This window comes from Mustelus asterias, chromosome 15 (genome assembly GCF_964213995.1).
Source record: "Mustelus asterias chromosome 15, sMusAst1.hap1.1, whole genome shotgun sequence".
Taxonomy (NCBI): Eukaryota; Metazoa; Chordata; class Chondrichthyes; order Carcharhiniformes; family Triakidae; genus Mustelus; species Mustelus asterias.
In genome coordinates this window covers 9,985,611-10,002,248 of record NC_135815.1, presented here as the reverse complement: position 1 = coordinate 10,002,248, position 16,638 = coordinate 9,985,611, and the positions used below count along the sequence as shown (strand labels likewise).

The 16,638-nt window shown below is 44.4% G+C and overlaps 1 protein-coding gene across 1 annotated transcript in view; it reads left to right on the top strand.

Annotated features, from left to right (window-relative positions):
* Window positions 1-16,638, top strand: part of wdr27 (WD repeat domain 27) — a 411,108-nt gene that overhangs the window by 201,756 nt on the left and 192,714 nt on the right. The window contains exon 24 of the mRNA XM_078230640.1: window positions 13,643-13,741. Within this exon, the coding sequence (XP_078086766.1) occupies window positions 13,643-13,741 (99 nt within the window). The remainder of the gene's footprint in view (window positions 1-13,642; window positions 13,742-16,638) is intronic.

Genomic DNA, 16,638 nt, shown 5'->3' with positions numbered 1-16,638 from the left:
CTCTCTTAAATACTTTTTTTTTTGCTATTTTTTTTTTAAAGGTCTCAAAGGTTTTTCTAACTGAAGCTTTCCAGCTGTATGATAAATTGATCATGCAGCACTGTAGTCTTCTGAAATCTAGCCAGTCGGCAAAAGCATATTTTCAAATTGTACATTACATCATCCATGCTTTCTGTAGACTGTTCATTTCCCAGCACATATTAACAAAGAACTATAGAATTAACCTCATCCCACAGAACATTTCTTATTTCTTACAACAATCTATTGTCCTAAATTTGAACCTGATGGATGGACAAATGAAGTCAGAAGGAAAGGATAAAGAGAAAAAACATAAAGAGGGGAATTTTCCCGTCCCACCCACCACGGGAATCGTAGCGGGTGGGCGGGGCGGGTGGACCGTGCAAATGTCCGTTGACTTCGGGTGGGATTTTCTGGTTTTGGGGTGAGCGCTGGAAAATCCTGCCCAAAGGATGTTTCCTTCGCCAATTTTTCCTCTTTTCCTCCTGCTCCCCTGCAGGTGTCCCCATCCTCATTGGAATATGGTTCCACAGGTAGAAATCACCCTGCTCTGCCTCGCCCAAATGCACACTATTCATATATGAGTTCTGGCAGTTTTAGCAAACAAGAACAATGTATACAAGCTACATCCTGTCCTCACTAAGCTTCCATACTTACAGAAAAACTTGTCACTCAGTGATGGGAAACCTGGACAGTTATCTCTTCGCCCAACCTGGACACATTACAGTTCAGAGCTTGAGTGCAAAAACCAAAGTTGTCACTCCGGTGCAGTGCTGAGGGAGTGCTGCACAGTTGGATAAGACATTAACCGAGGCCTCATCTCCCTACTTGGATTTTTAAAAAATTTATTCATGGGACATGGGCGATGCTGGCTGGCCAGCATTTATTGCCCATCACTGGTTGCTCTTGAACTTGCTCGGCCATTTCGGAGGGCACGTGAGAATCAACCACAGTTCTGTGGCTCTGGAGTCACATGTAGGCCAGACCAGTTAAGGACAGCAGATTGCCTTCCTGAAAGGACAGCTGGGATTTTCTGACATTAGACAATGGTTTCATGATCATCAGTAGATTCTTACTTCCAGATTTTTAAAATTTCATTCAAATTCCACCATCTGCCGTGGTGGGATTCAAATCGAGGTCCCCAGAATATTAGAACATAGAACATAGAACAGTACAGCACAGAACAGGCCCTTCGGCCCACGATGTTGTGCCGAGCTTTATCTAGCTTTATATTAGCTGAGTTTCTGGATTAATAGTCCAGCGATAATACCACTAGGACATCACCTCCCAACTGATGTAAAAGATCTCATTGCACTATTTCAAAGAAGAACAGGAGAGTTCGCTCCTGAGCTCTGTGCAATATTTATCCCCTAATCAACATCATAAAACAGATTACCTGCTCATTATCATATTGCTGTTTGTGGGAGCTTGCTGTGTGCAAATCGGCTTCCATGTTTCCTAAATTACAACAGGGACTACACTTCAAATGTACTCCATTGACTAAAGCACTTTGAGATGTCCAGTTATCCTGAAAAGTGTTTTATAAGCCTTTCTGTCTTTCGAAAATAGCCCTCTCATTCTTGCCCCTGTTTTTTTAAATACTTTTCCAATTCAATCAAATCAAGTCCAATTCAGAGTCTCAACAAGTTGAAACATTTCCGATCCAAGCTGACAAGACAGGGCCTCCACTCCTGTCTTGGGCCTGATCTACATGAGAAAAGCTGATTGGAGTAGGTGCAGACTCACCTCCTCCAAGGCTTGATCTCATTTGCATCTTAGCCAAAAGGCCGAGATGCCGCTTTTAAAAATTGCTTCAAATGAAGCTTAAATGTAACCTAATGACCTCAACCAAGTGCAGCATCCTATCCATACTACACTTGATCCCTGTTTTTTTTAAATACTTTTCCAATTCAATCAAATCAAATCCAATTCAGAGTCTCAACAAGTTGAGACATTTCCGATCCAGGCTGACAAGACAGGGCGGGCGACTAAACCACCCTGTCCTGGGCCCGATCTACATGAGCCAAGCTGATTGGAGAAGGGGGAGGTTCCTCCTCCAAGACTTGGGCTCATTTGCATCTTAGCCAAAAGGCCGAGATGCCGCTTTTAAAAATTGCTCCCTGTTGGGATCAGCGAACAATACAGGCCACAGATTAAGCTTGTACTGTCTTGGTGCTTTTGGCCCAGACAGTGACTTTGAGACCTCAATCCATTCAAGCTATCTTTGAATTTTTTATTGGTTAATGCAACAGGAGCAAATCAATTTATTATTATACATATTTATTCATGGATATTATGAATAGCAAATAAAGTTTACAAAAATACTTCCACAATATGTGAACAGGCTTTGGAGGCAACTGTGATAAACCAAGATATCTTACATAACTGATCCTGGCACTTACTGACAGCAAGAAGAAAGAAGCAGCGAATTTGTGCCAGCAACAAACTCAGAGCTCCCATGAGCTGCTGGAGGATCCAACAACTTTAGCTAATTAAACGTTGACATTGTCTCAGAGGTCGTTCCACAGATAGGAACAGAGGGCAATCCATTATCAATCATATTCCATGCATACTTTATCACCTGGATTTTTGTCACAATGGAGAGCCTCTCCGTCTTTGTGAAAATAGTCTGAATCTGGAAATCCCCGAACACAGCAGCTAACATTTTTGTGGGGATAGAAATGGGCCCAGGTCCAGATATGCCCAGTCCAAAGATGTGCGGGTTAGGTTGATTGGCCATGCTAAAATTGCCCTTAGTGTCCTGGGATGCGTAGGTTAGAGGGATTAGTGGGTAAATATGTAGGGATATGGGGGTAGGGTTTGGGTGAGATTGTGGTTGGTGCAGACTCGATGGGCCGAATGGCCTTTCTCTGTGCTGCAGGGTTTCTAAGATATGCGCATTCACATTTTGCAGAGGTTGCTGCCCATGTGCATCAACAACAGCCTACATGTGATTTTGGTGTGAGAGTTGTCTGAAACTCGAGGTGTGCAAATCAGATCCGGTAGCACCAGGTCTCAGCTTTGTTAGTTTGTTCGATTAGCCAAGGTACTTTTTTGCAGAGGTAAGGTACCCCTTTGGATTTAGTCCTGGGACACCTTTGGGGGAGGTCAGGTGCCCTTTGGGAGAGGTCAAGTGCCCTTTGGGATTGCTAAAAGTAGGCATGAATTTGCATTAAAAAAATCCATAAACTCATTGGAACTGTGAAGCTCATTGGAACTTTCAAAAACAACAATCAAAAGTCGAGATGAATTGTGAAAAGAAGCTGTCAAGGCTTTTAAAACTCCTAACCTTTAACTCTTGGAACAAAACTTGTCTGAAGTGTTTTTTTAAAAATCAGTTACTACCTCATTCTGTCTGTTGACATAAACACTTGAATCAGTGCTACATGACTAATTCACAATCGTCCGTTATCGTAGTAGGGTGCCTGCAATTTCACAGTCTGGTTGACAGTTCCAAGTTGTTATGAACTCTTTGAAGTAGGACTATGAATTCCAGCCATTGTTTTTAAAAGGTATTATACAGCTGATTAAGGAGATTTAATGTAGTGTTTAAATCTGCATTATTTTATCACAAACATGTGGCAAGTTTCAAATCTGTGAAACTCCTGTTTCTATTATTTTGTTCTATAACTTTACGCGTGGCATGTTATAAATCCAGGAAACTCCTGTTTAAATCTGCATTATTTTATTATATAACTTTGTGTGTGGCAAGTTTTAAAGCTTTGAAACTCCTGTTTAAATCTGCATTATTTTATTATATAGGTAGGTGGTGTTGTGGATAGTTTGGAGGGATGTCAGAAGTTGCAGCGAGACATAGATAGAATGCAAGACTGGGCGGAGAAGTGGCAGATGGACTTCAACCCGGATAAGTGTGTAGTGATCCATTTTGGCAGATCCAATGGGATGGAGCAGCAGTATAAAATGAAGGGTACCATTCTTAGCAGTGTAGAGGATCAGAAGGACCTTGGGGTCCGGGTCCATAGGACTCTTAAATCGGCCTCGCAGGTGGAGGATGCGGTCAAGAAGGCGTATGGCGTACTAGCCTTCATTAATCGAGGGATTGAGTTTAGGAGTCGGGAGATAATGCTGCAGCTTTATAGGACCCTGGTTAGACCCCACTTGGAGTACTGCGCGCAGTTCTGGTCACCTCATTACAGGAAAGATGTTGAAGCCATTGAAAGGGTGCAGAGGAGATTTACAAGGATGTTGCCTGGATTGGGGGGCATGCCTTATGAGGATAGGTTGAGGGAGCTTGGTCTCTTCTCCCTGGAGAGACGAAGGATGAGAGGTGACCTGATAGAGGTTTACAAGATGTTGAGGGGTCTGGATAGGGTGGACTCTCAGAGGCTATTTCCAAGGGCTGAAATGGTTGCTACGAGAGGACACAGGTTTAAGGTGCTGGGGGGTAGGTACAGGGGGGATGTCAGGGGTAAGTTTTTCACTCAGAGGGTGGTGGGTGAGTGGAATCGGCTGACGTCGGTGGTGGTGGAGGCAAACTCGTTGGGGTCTTTTAAGAGACTTCTGGATGAGTACATGGGATTTAATGGGATTGAGGGCTATAGATAGGCCTAGAGGTGGGGATGTGATCGGCGCAACTTGTGGGCCGAAGGGCCTGTTTGTGCTGTGGCTTTCTATGTTCTATGTTCTATATAACTTGGTATGTTCTAAATCTGTGAAATTCCTTTGTAAATCTCCATTAATTTATTATATAACTTTACTTGTGGCACTTTTTACATCAGTGAAACTCCTGTTTAAATCGGCATTATTTTATCATTTAACTTTACCCATGGCATGTTTTAAAACTGCAAATCTACTGTTTAAATCTGCATTATTTTGTCATTTATTGTATACATGTGACATGTTCTCAACCCTTGAAACTCCTGTTAAAATCTGCATTATTTTATCATTTACCTTTACGCGTGGCATGTTATAAATCTATGAAACCCCTGTTTATATCTGTATTATTTTGTTCTATAACTTCATGTGTGGCATGTTCTAAATCTGTGGAACTCCTGTTTAAATCTGCGTTATTTTCTTCTATATCTTTGTATGTGGCAAGTTGGGGTTGAATAAAGAAAGGGAGCCAGTTCATCCTTCCTCACCCGGGACATATCAATTGGGGGCTATCCCATTTGGAAGTTAACAAATTGAGGGATCAAGTCTGTGTTAACAAATTTGAGAAACCTTGCCTGGGGATCAGTTGTAACAATATGCAGTTATATTTCAGGAATTCTTTTTGAATGCTTGTAGTGAATTGACATTCATTGCACGTGTTGGCAACTTGTTTCAAAGAGCAGCACTTTGCTGGAAAGAAAAACTCTTAATGTCTAACTTAGTTCTATGCTTGCGCAACTTGGACTTATGTCCTCCCCAACCTAAGTACCTCAATTAGTCTGTATGGATGAGCCAAGTGGAATCCTTTCCTTATGCTAAAGATTAATTTCATTTGGATGACATCCGCCAAGTTATCTGTGAAAAAGAAGTGAGAGCGTGAGGCAAAGCAACCGTCACTTAAACCGTTTGTTTCCGGGAACCACTACCATTTGTCATGACTCTGTACGCACCCTCTGAAGAAATCACACCTGGAACTGTTTGCTAGATTGGCCACAGGAAAGCAGCATTGGGCAGCATTCTCTACCAATATTCTGGCAATATGGAGGGCGGCACCTCTGACTTTGTGCTTTTATTAAAGCAGCAGGCTACACTTTTCAGAAAACTTATCAGTGTATAGTTGCTTTCACTCTGGAACTGCATTTTCTCCAAAGTGGAGTCTGCCGCTAAACTTTGACTTTTAAATTAAGAGGTACAACAGTCACCCATTTACAACACTTGTGATCTGAGTGAGCCAATTTACATTGTGGAGTAGGAACAGCTGATGCCATTAATTTTCTTTTATGGTAAAGTGTCAAAGATGGGGTGGCACAGTGGTTAGCACTGCTGCCTCACAGCGCCAGGGACCCGGCTTGGGTCACTGTCTGTGTGGAGTTTGCATATTCTCCTCGAGTCTGCGTGGGTTTCCTCTGGGTGCTCCGCTTTCCCCCCACAGTCCAAAGATGTGCGGGTTAGATGGATTGGCCATGCTAAATTCTCCCACAGTGTACCTAAAAAGCCTTTGGAGTGTGGCGACTCAGGGATTTTCACAGTAACTTCATTGCAGTGTTAATGCAAGCCTTACTTGTGACTAATAAATAAACTTTAACTTTACTTTAAGATAAAGTTATTGCTAGTATTGAACCTATTTCCAATTAAGCATATGATTTCAAAGCTCCAAAACTAGTCAATAGGTTCAAACCCAAAGTGCAACAGCAAAGCTTGAGCAGGCCTAACGTTTCACCTCCAATACGATTTTTCTTTGAAATACAAAGAAGAGTGATATTGGACTCCAAACACTGACTCTGTTTCTCTCTCCACAGATGCTGCCCCACCTGCCGAGTTTTCCCAGAACTTTCTGTTTTCATTTCAGATCTCCAGCATCCGCAGCATTTTGTTTTTATTTACTTGAACGAGCTTTGTTTGTTCCAGGGCTGACAAAGTTCAACTATGAAGATGGGTTGGAGAAGTTACTGTTTCCCTTGCAGATAAGAAGGCTGAGAGGAGATTTGATGGAGCTGTAGAAAGAGGGGTCTGGACGGAATAGATAAGGAGAAACCGTTCCCATGAGAGAGCGCAGGTTTAAAGTAACTGGCAAAAGAAGCAAGCTTCATATGAGAATTTTCTTTTTCACAATCCGGGTGGTTATGGTCTAGAATACACTGCCTGAGAATGTGGTGGAGGCAGGTTCAACAGAAGCATTCAAAAGACTGTTATCTGAAAAAGAAGAATGTGCAGGGTGATGGGGAGAAGGCACTAAAGGTGCTCATTCCATGATAATGCAGACATGACGGGCTGAATGGCCTCCTTCTGCTCTGTGACAAATTTGTAAATTTTTTATCTGAAGCTTGAATCAGTCCCTTTTGCACAATATTTTCCAGCATCTAATATTTTGATATTTTTGAAGCTTTTTGTTCCAATTAAGCCTCATTCTCAGTGCACTATTGATGTGTGATGGCAATCATAGTGCGGCGTTGTGATCAATAATACATGGTTCGGGTGGAAAACTATCAGGTTCGCAGACCGAATGTGAGGCGGAATTCTCCCAAAAACACTCTAAGTGTCGAATTTGTGTGAAAACTGGAGTAATTCACGCTGGTTTTTCAGTGGGAGTTCAGACAAGAATCTCCCACACCAATGCACTGCAGAGGCCACCAGTGTGAATATCATTACATTTCAGGGGACCGGGGCCTATTCCCGCCCGGGAGGCTGGAATCAGCGCGCTGAGCAAGCTACTGTGCATGTGCCGATCTGTCAGTGCCGATCTGTCAGTGCCGAGATCTGTCAGTGCCGAGACCTGTCAGTGCCGAGATCTGTCAGTGCCGAGATCAGTCAGTGCCGAGACCTGTCAGTGCCAAGATCTGTCAGTGCCGATCTGTCAGTGCCGAGATCAGTCAGTGCCGAGACCTGTCAGTGCCGAGATCTGTCAGTGCCGAGATCTGTCAGTGCTGAGATCTGTCAGTGCCGAGATCTGTCAGTGCTGAGATCTGTCAGTGTCGAGATCTGTCAGTGCCGAGATCTGTCAGTGCCGAGATCTGTCAGTGCCAAGATCTGTCAGTGCCGAGACCAGTCAGTGCCGAGATCCGTCAGTGCCGATCTGTCAGTGCCGAGATCTGTCAGTGCCGAGACCAGTCAGTGCCGAGACCAGTCAGTGCCGAGATCTGTCAGTGCCAAGATCTGTCAGTGCCGAGACCAGTCAGTGCCGAGATCCGTCAGTGCCGATCTGTCAGTGCCGAGATCTGTCAGTGCCGAGACCAGTCAGTGCCGAGACCAGTCAGTGCCGAGATCTGTCAGTGCCGAGACCAGTCAGTGCCGAGATCCATCAGTGCCGATCTGTCAGTGCCGAGATCAGTCAGTGCCGAGATCTGTCAGTGCCGAGATCTGTCAGTGCCGAGACCAGTCAATGCCGAGACCAGTCAGTGCCGAGATCTGTCAGTGCCGAGACCAGTCAGTGCCGAGCCCAGTCAGTGCCGAGCCCAGTCAGTGCCGAGACCAGTCAGTGCCGAGATCCGTCAGTGCCGATCTGTCAGTGCCGAGATCTGTCAGTGCCGAGACCAGTCAATGCCGAGACCAGTCAGTGCCGAGATCTGTCAGTGCCGAGACCAGTCAATGCCGAGACCAGTCAGTGCCGAGATCTGTCAGTGCCGAGACCAGTCAGTGCCGAGCCCAGTCAGTGCCGAGATCAGTCAGTGCCGAGATCTGTCAGTGCCGAGATCTGTCAGTGCCAAGATCTGTCAGTGCCGAGATCTGTCAGTGCCGAGACCAGTCAGTGCCGAGATCTGTCAGTGCCGAGATCCGTCAGTGCCGATCTGTCAGTGCCGAGATCTGTCAGTGCCGAGACCAGTCAATGCCGAGACCAGTCAGTGCCGAGATCTGTCAGTGCTGAGACCAGTCAGTGCCGAGATCAGTCAGTGCCGAGATCTGTCAGTGCCGAGATCTGTCAGTGCCGAGATCTGTCAGTGCCAAGATCTGTCAGTGCCAAGATCTGTCAGTGCCGAGATCTGTCAGTGCCAAGATCTGTCAGTGCCGAGATCTGTCAGTGCCGAGATCAGTCAGTGCCGAGATCTGTCAGTGCCGAGATCTGTCAGTGCCGAGATCAGTCAGTGCCGAGATCTGTCAGTGCCGAGATCTGTCAGTGCCGAGATCTGTCAGTGCCGAGATCTGTCAGTGCCAAGATCTGTCAGTGCCAAGATCTGTCAGTGCCGAGATCGGCACATGCGCAGTGGCCACGCACTGAAAGCCTCCTGATTGCTGGCCAGCTTGATCACTGGCAGCCCTGCGAACATCTCAACACCGGCTCTCCACCCCCCCACAGCCCGATTGCTGGCCCCCCGACCATTCCCGAGCCCAGCCCCAAGTTTATAAAAGTTTATTTATTAGTGTCACAAGCAGGCCCACATTAACACTGCAATGAAGCCACTGTGAAAATCCCCTAGTCACCACACTCCGGCGCCTGTTCGGGTACACTGAGGGAGAATTTAGCACGGCCAATGCACCCTAGCCAGCACGTCTTTCGGACTGTGGGAGGAAACCGGAGCACCCGGAGGAAACCCACGCAGACGCGGGGAGAACGTGCAGACTCTGCACAGACAGTGACCCAAGGCCAGAATCGAACCCGGGTCCCTGACGCTGTGAGGCAGCAGTGCTAACCACTGTGCCACCGTTTCAAACTTAAATCCAGGCTGGATCTGTGAAATTGACCAAACATGAGTCACCAGCCCCATTGGCACAAAGACAGGAAATGCCCTCTGCTCAATCTGCCCCAGTTATCAACACAACCACTCAAACCTTGACTGATGACATTTGTGTAATGAATGGAAAGTATGGATCAGTCATACTGCATGGAGATATCACTATGTTTGCTGAGGAAAGGTGCAGTTGGAGAAACTCAGTGTCATTGAGCACACTGTTATTACTGAAAAAGAGTGAGGAGGTAGACATGTGGTTAAATATTTGTCTGCATATATCATTTTTAAATTTATGCGTGTTTAAAGTGGCAAACACCATCCAGTGTTCCAATTTTTAGTACTTTGTCAGTAATCCTGACCTGGATAATGGCTGTAACACATTTATCCTGAAATATGCATTGTCTTTGATTTGAAGTTTCATTGCACTCATTTCAAATTGGACATTTTCCTTTGAAAAGTAATATAAAAATTTGATTGTTCTGAACTATGACTTAGTCAAGTCATAAAATATTCACAATATACTGTCAGTGTTAAATAATATTCTTACACTCCTCCAATTCTGCCTTCTCATGCAATGCTGATTTTCCTTCCTTATTTCACCATAAGCGACTGGGCCTTCAGCTGCCAAGGTCCTAACCTTGAATTCTCTCCCTAAACCTTTCTCTCTCTCTCTCCTTTAAGTCACTTCCTAAAACCTACCTCTTTGATCAAGTTTTTGATCACCTGTCCTAATACCTAATAATGTGGCTTGGTTCCAAACTTTATACTCGGTGCAGATTCAGTGGGCCGGATGGCCTCTTTCTGCACTGTGAGGATTCTATGGTTCGATAACACTCTAGTGGAATACTTCGGGCCATTTTACAATTCTAAATGCACTATCATACAATTAAGCTCTTGGTTATTTCCTGCTTTTCTATTCAAAATTATGGGAAGCATAGACAGGCTGGATAGTCAGACGCTTTTTCCCAGGGTGGAAGCGTCAGTTGCAAGGGGGCACAGGTTCAAGGTGAGAGGGGGAAAGTTTAAGGGAGATGTGCGGGGGAGGTTTTTTACGCAGAGAGTGATGGGTGCCTGGAACGCACTGGCAGAGGAGGTTTTGGAAGCAGGCACATTAGCAACATTTAAGAGGCATCTGGATGGGTACAGGAATAGGGAGGAAATAAAGGGACACGGTCCGAGTAAGGACCGTACCCCTCTTTTTTAGTTTACTTAGGGCATCATGATCGGCCAAGGCTTGGAGGGTCAAAGGGCTGTTCCTGTGCTGCATTTTTCTTTGTTCTCTTTGTTCTTTATTCTGGGGTTGATTTTAACCTCCAGCAGGGTTCGAACAGACGGACCTAAATTCGTGGCCTTAAGTGTCTTAACTTCAGGGCTATCTGTTCAGACAGGTCTCCAGAGAGCCCCGCCTTCATTCCGACAGCTGCAGACCTTTCTCATTCTAGCCTGGGTTAAAGTCCTCATTGGCATAATAGAGCTTCAATTTCCATTGATTCCTGAGAGCCCTGTTAGCTTTTGTCAAATGCCTTAGCCGCCTAACTGCAGTGAGCCATTGAAATGATTGCCAGCAGGATTCCAGCGGCAGTGGGAGGTAAGGTCCATCTTAAAGCTCCCTCCACTCCCCACCACCCTCTTCCCACTTGGTGGGGTGGGTTAATATTAAGCCCAACCTCAAAATTTGGAAAGCCAAAGATCTACACAGATTCAGAAGTATGTGCAGTATTTGGCGAGTTTCATTGAGATTGTGCAAAGGATTACAAGCTTGTTTTGAATCTACGATACGTAGTGGATTGATTAGCTGCAATCTTTCCAGCTGAGATTCTGTAAGGAATACCTGGAAGGTTTTCATACATAGTTTTGGCTGTAGTTCAATCTTCAAACAACATCATGCATCTTGACTCTGTTCTTGACCATCAATATAGGCATTGCTGCATCTGACACCTGGACTTGGTGAAATGATGGGCAGTATCACTGACTGAAATAAAATAACTAAATACCTGGCATTCAAACAGCCAGTGAAGTAATAACTGTTTATTTACAGGAAAAAAAGTCTGTTTACAAGAAATATTTACGGCAAGACAACAGCACCGTCAAACCTAACGCACCCTGCTGTCCCAGCCCCAACTGCGAGTTTTAAAACCTGCTCTCCAGCTCCAAATTGTGCCGTCCCATGGGTCGGGGAGTTGCGTGGTTCCCGAAGTTTGCCAAAACTTTGGTTTAAAAGATCACATGGTCTCCTAGGTCGCCGTGACAAAAGGTCTTTGCTAATGTGTGACAGGAAAAGATGAGACCTTTCCCTCTGCACAAACTAAGATGTCTCACAACAGGTGAGTGATGAAGGAGCAGCGTTCCGAAAGCTCGTGATTCCAAATAAACCTGTTGGACTTTAACCTGGTGTTGTGAGACTTCTTACTGTGCTTACCCCAGTCCAACACCGGCATCTCCGCATCATCTGCACAAACTGATGTTGTAATGATTTTCTTGATGTAATGAATCAAAAATGCGTGTTTCATGTCAAAAAGGACATTTCTGTTCCTCATGCAGTCAAGTGTTTTTTTTTAATCCTAAAACTTTTCATTACAGCATTTTTTCCTGAAAAGCAACCTGTTTGATTAACGAACTATTTGTCTAAATAAAATCTGACGTCGTGAAGTGAAATATTTAACTAATCATTTTATTTCTGTAACCTGAATTAACAGCAACAGAAAAGGCTGTTATCATTCCGAAGCAACTCTGTGCAGAGCGAATGAAGAAAATGCACAGTGACTTCTCGAAAGCAAATAAATGAATTACATCAACCACATGTCCAGTGACACATGATTTATTACACCCATTTTGCTGAGGTTTAATTATCCACAATTCACTTCTATACACTCACTAATTTGATTTATATCACAAGATTGAAAACTGTAATTTAAGCAAATAAGAATCCTTTTCTTTCACCGTTGTGTTGTTTGTTGTGAGGTTGATCGCACTGATGCAGGTGGAGATATGTCTCCCTGCAGGCTAGATGTCCAATGAATTGTTCGCGCAATGCTATTTGTGACATCCAGCTATGACTCGCCCACGCAGAAACAGAAAAGACCAGGATGAGAAATGTGAGGCTATTATCAGAGCCCTGAGATAGGGAATGTGGGTAAAGAGCAAGGAGGGGAGCCAGGGATGAGTGGCAGAGCAAAGGAGAGCAGCAAGGGATAGGGGCAGAGAGAAGGGGGATAAGGGGGTCAGATGGGTAGGGGGAGGTACAAGCTGGCCCTGGAGGAGGTGCAGGTGAATGGAGATTTGCATTGTGCACGTGTGCAATAATATGGGAGGCCCTCACTGCAAGCAGTCACCTGCACTGTCACAACAAAGATATTCATAGCCAGACTTTTACATAAAATGACTAGCCCACTGTTTATGAAGTTGGGCTTAATGTCATTGACAAAATTGAGAGTAGTGAATGCAATTCCCCTGTTAAGAGGATCAATCACACTTTAAATGGGAAGTCCAGGCAGGCTGTCACATCGACACAAACAAATGCCAATGAGACCCAGCAGCTTTTTAAAATTATATTTATTTGTGGGACATGGGTGTCGTTGGCTGGCCAGCATTTATTGCCCATCCCTATTGCCTGAGGGCAGTTGAGAGTCAACCACATTGCTGTGGCTCTGGAGCCACATGTAGGTCAGACCAGGTAAGAACGGCATATTTCCTTCCCTAAAGGACATTAATGAACCAGATGGGTTTTTCCGACAATCGGCAATGGTTTCATGGTCATCAGTAGATTCTTAATTCCAGATATTTTTTATTGAATTCAAATTCCACCACCTGCCGTGGCAGGATTTGAACTCAAGTCCCCAGAACACTAGCTGAGTTTCTGGATTAATAGTCTAGCGATAATACCACTCGGCCATCGCCTCCTCTGTAATTCTATTGACGCCTGCAGAAATATATCCACAGATGGGTGAAAAGGTTTAGATGAACAAAGGGCAAAAAGCAAAATTAATAAAAAGCATTTTTCCGAACGGCCACCCAGCCGTGTGTTTCCTGCCAGTGGGAGGTGGCGCGTTGTTTGCTAGCGGTGGGATTTTCTGATCCCACCGCTGTCATATTGACATTACCCCATGCCGGCAGGAAACCCATGGGTGGGGTGTGCTACAGGCGGGACCAGAGAATCCCGCTGCCGTGAATGGCCAGAGAATTCCCAGCCAGCGTCTTTAACAATAGCAAGAGAACTTATTTAAAATATTAATGGAACAAAAGAAACTTTGATTAAATAAATAGGAAAAGTATGTGTCAGCCCAATGTTTGACTCAGTAATGTTTAACTCAATAATGTTTACCCTTCCCTATTCTTGCTCTTCATAGGCCTACCTGTTTGAACTTGGCTCCAGTAACTTCATCCACAAACTGTCAGGACATACAGAAACTGTCATTGCTTTGGCATTTAGTCCTTCTGTACCCAAGGTAACCCATTTTATTTTTTACTTCCTGAGTGAATAGATGAATTAATAAGCACGTCAAAAACTTCTATACTCCAGCAGAGTATTTGCTGACTTATAAAATGGACCATAAATTACTGGCAATTTAGTATTTTGCAATGATCAAGTAAGGTGAATTAATTTTGAACTCTAACTCAGTTCTCTAAAAATGTACAAATGTTTCTCTGCTACCAGCTGAGCAATGGAAAATACTATTATTTTTCAAGTGAAACATGAGAACTCTTTAATTTCTTTCTTGTGGTCACATTTTAGTCATTTGGATGCCATGACTTGTCATTTTTGGAAAAAAGAGAGGTTGAAATAAAAAAAGGAAATGCTAGAAAAATTCAGCAGGTCCGGCAGCATCCATGGAGAGAGAAACAGAGTTAAGGTTTTAAGTCCGTCATATCAATGCAATAGGTCAATTCTCTTTCCAGTATTTCCTGTTTTTTCCAGGATTTCCTGTTTTTATTTCAGATTTCTAGCTTCTGCAGTATTTTGCTTTTATTGAAAGAGAGGTTGTGTGGTTTGCTTAGGTGCAGTCATTAAGCTTTGCAGTTTTGTAGTGATAGGAAGTGTATGCACCTGATGTCTGGAAAGAGCTGCTTTGTGGAGGGTTAGATTCGATTTGATTTGATTTATTATTGTCACATGTATTAGTATACAGTGAAAGGTATTGTTTCTTCTGCGCTATACAGACAAAGCATACCGTTCATAGAGAAGGAAAGGAGAGAGTGCAGAATGTAGTGTTACAGTGGTAGCTAGGGTGTAGAGAAAGATCAACTTAATGTGAGGTAGATCCATTTCAAAGTCTGATGTTGGCAAGGAAGAAGCTGTTCTTGAGTCGGTTTGAACATGTTCTCAGACTTTTGCATTTTTTCCCGATGGAAGAAGGTGGAAGAGAGTACGTCCGGGATGCGTGAGGTCCTTGATTATGCCGACTGCTTTTCTGAGGCAGCAGGAAGTGTAGACAGAGTCAATGGGTGAGAGACTGGTTTGCGTGATGAACTGGGCTTTGTAACAAGAACTCCAATGTCTGGTTTCTGGATGAACTGCTGGATGAACGGCAACACCACCCTTTGTAGTTTCTTGTGGTCTTGGGCAGAGCAGGAGCCATACCAAGCTGTGATACAACCAGAAAAAATGCTTTCTGTGGTGCATCTGTAAAAATTGGTGAGTCGTCCTGGACATGCTGAATTTCCTTAGCCTTCTTTGAAAGTAAAGGCATTGGTGGGCTTTCTTAACTATATCGTCAGTGTGGAGGGACCAGGACAGATTATTGGTCACCTAGAAACTTGAAGCTCTGCACCATCTTCATATATTCAGTATAACGGACTGCAGCAGCTTTGTCCTGAGCAGTGGAGGTGGCTCATTTGGGAGGTGCTGCTGTGGATGCCGTGGAAACCTGCTGTCGTGCATCCTGTCAGAGTACACACATGTATCCACACTGCAGTGCAGCAGAGCTGCATAAGCTCGGCCTGTGCTGATTTACCCTTCTTTCTCTTTGCAGAAGTCCTTCTCCTCATTTGCTTTTGATGGCAATATGTGTGGAATTATGGCTTCAAATCCTTGCCATACCAATCCATCATGCAGCACATCAAAGTTCTAATATACTACCAACTCCCTGCTACCCTGTTGTAATTCCCACATAAGATCAAAGCTGCACGATGGGATAAATTAGCTCCTCTTTACTTGTGGGAATAGTATGCGGAGCGAAGAAGGGATGCAATTCAAGAAGGGTTGTCTCACAAGAGCCTGAACAACAAGAGTCAGTAAAGATTTATTAAAAGCAAACCATGCCTGACAAACAAAATCTGTGAAAATACCAGATGAATTGCTTTCAGGTATTTAAATTTTCAGACCCAGTTTAGTAATTCCGCTGGGGATCATGATACAGCTTTGCTTTCCCTGACTGTGGGCAAAAGCTGCTGGGCATGCTCTTCAATGGCAAACTGCTTTACCGTAGAGAAGTGGAGGAACTGCTGGATAGCAATAAAGGCCAACTGCATAAACTTCAAGTTATTCCTGGATTGGGATCAAAGGAAAGAGCACCCATCCCACCATGGAATTGCAACTGCCGCCATCTGTCTAGAGAGGGTCCACGGCAGCAGCTCCTTTGCCTGGCATTCTTGAACAATGCATCGTCACATAACCCACTAACTTCATCCAGAAACCAGACGTTGGAGTTCTTGTTACAAGTGCCCAGTAATCACTTTCTGAGCAGCGACCCCTGGAACTCCACCTCACTGTGGATCTGGACAAGTGATCAATTGGCAAGAGGCTGACCTCTGATGCTTGGGCTAAAGTTTAAGTTTATTTATCAGTGTCACAATTAGGCTTGCATTAACACTGCAATGAAGTTACTGTGAAAATCCCCTAGTCGCCACACTCTGGCGCCTGGTCGGGTACACTGAGGGAGAATTTAGCATGGCCAATGCACCTAACTAGAATGACTCTTTGGACTATGGGAGGAAACCGGAACACCCGAAGGAAACCCACGTAGACACAGGGAGAACGTGCAGACTCCACACAGACAGTGACCCAAACTGGGAATCAAACCCAGCTCCCCCAGCACAGTGCTAACCACTGGGCCACCTTGCCGCTCGGTAAATCGGTTACCATTTCTGCACTGAATGATTTATCTTTACTTACTGGGTTAATCTTCTGTATTCTGCATCGATTGGGAAATTTCCATCAGAAACATTCAGGGGAGGAGACGCTGAATTCTAGATCTTCAAACATGGATCCAGTCAATCCTTGAGGATATTTATTCCCACAGTGTAAAAGTTGGCAGTGCCATCCAAAGTATCTGAGACTCAGTAGGTTGAAGCTGCCAGTACAGGGTGATACCCTTTGAACTTTGCCTCAGAACCAACTTCTTCA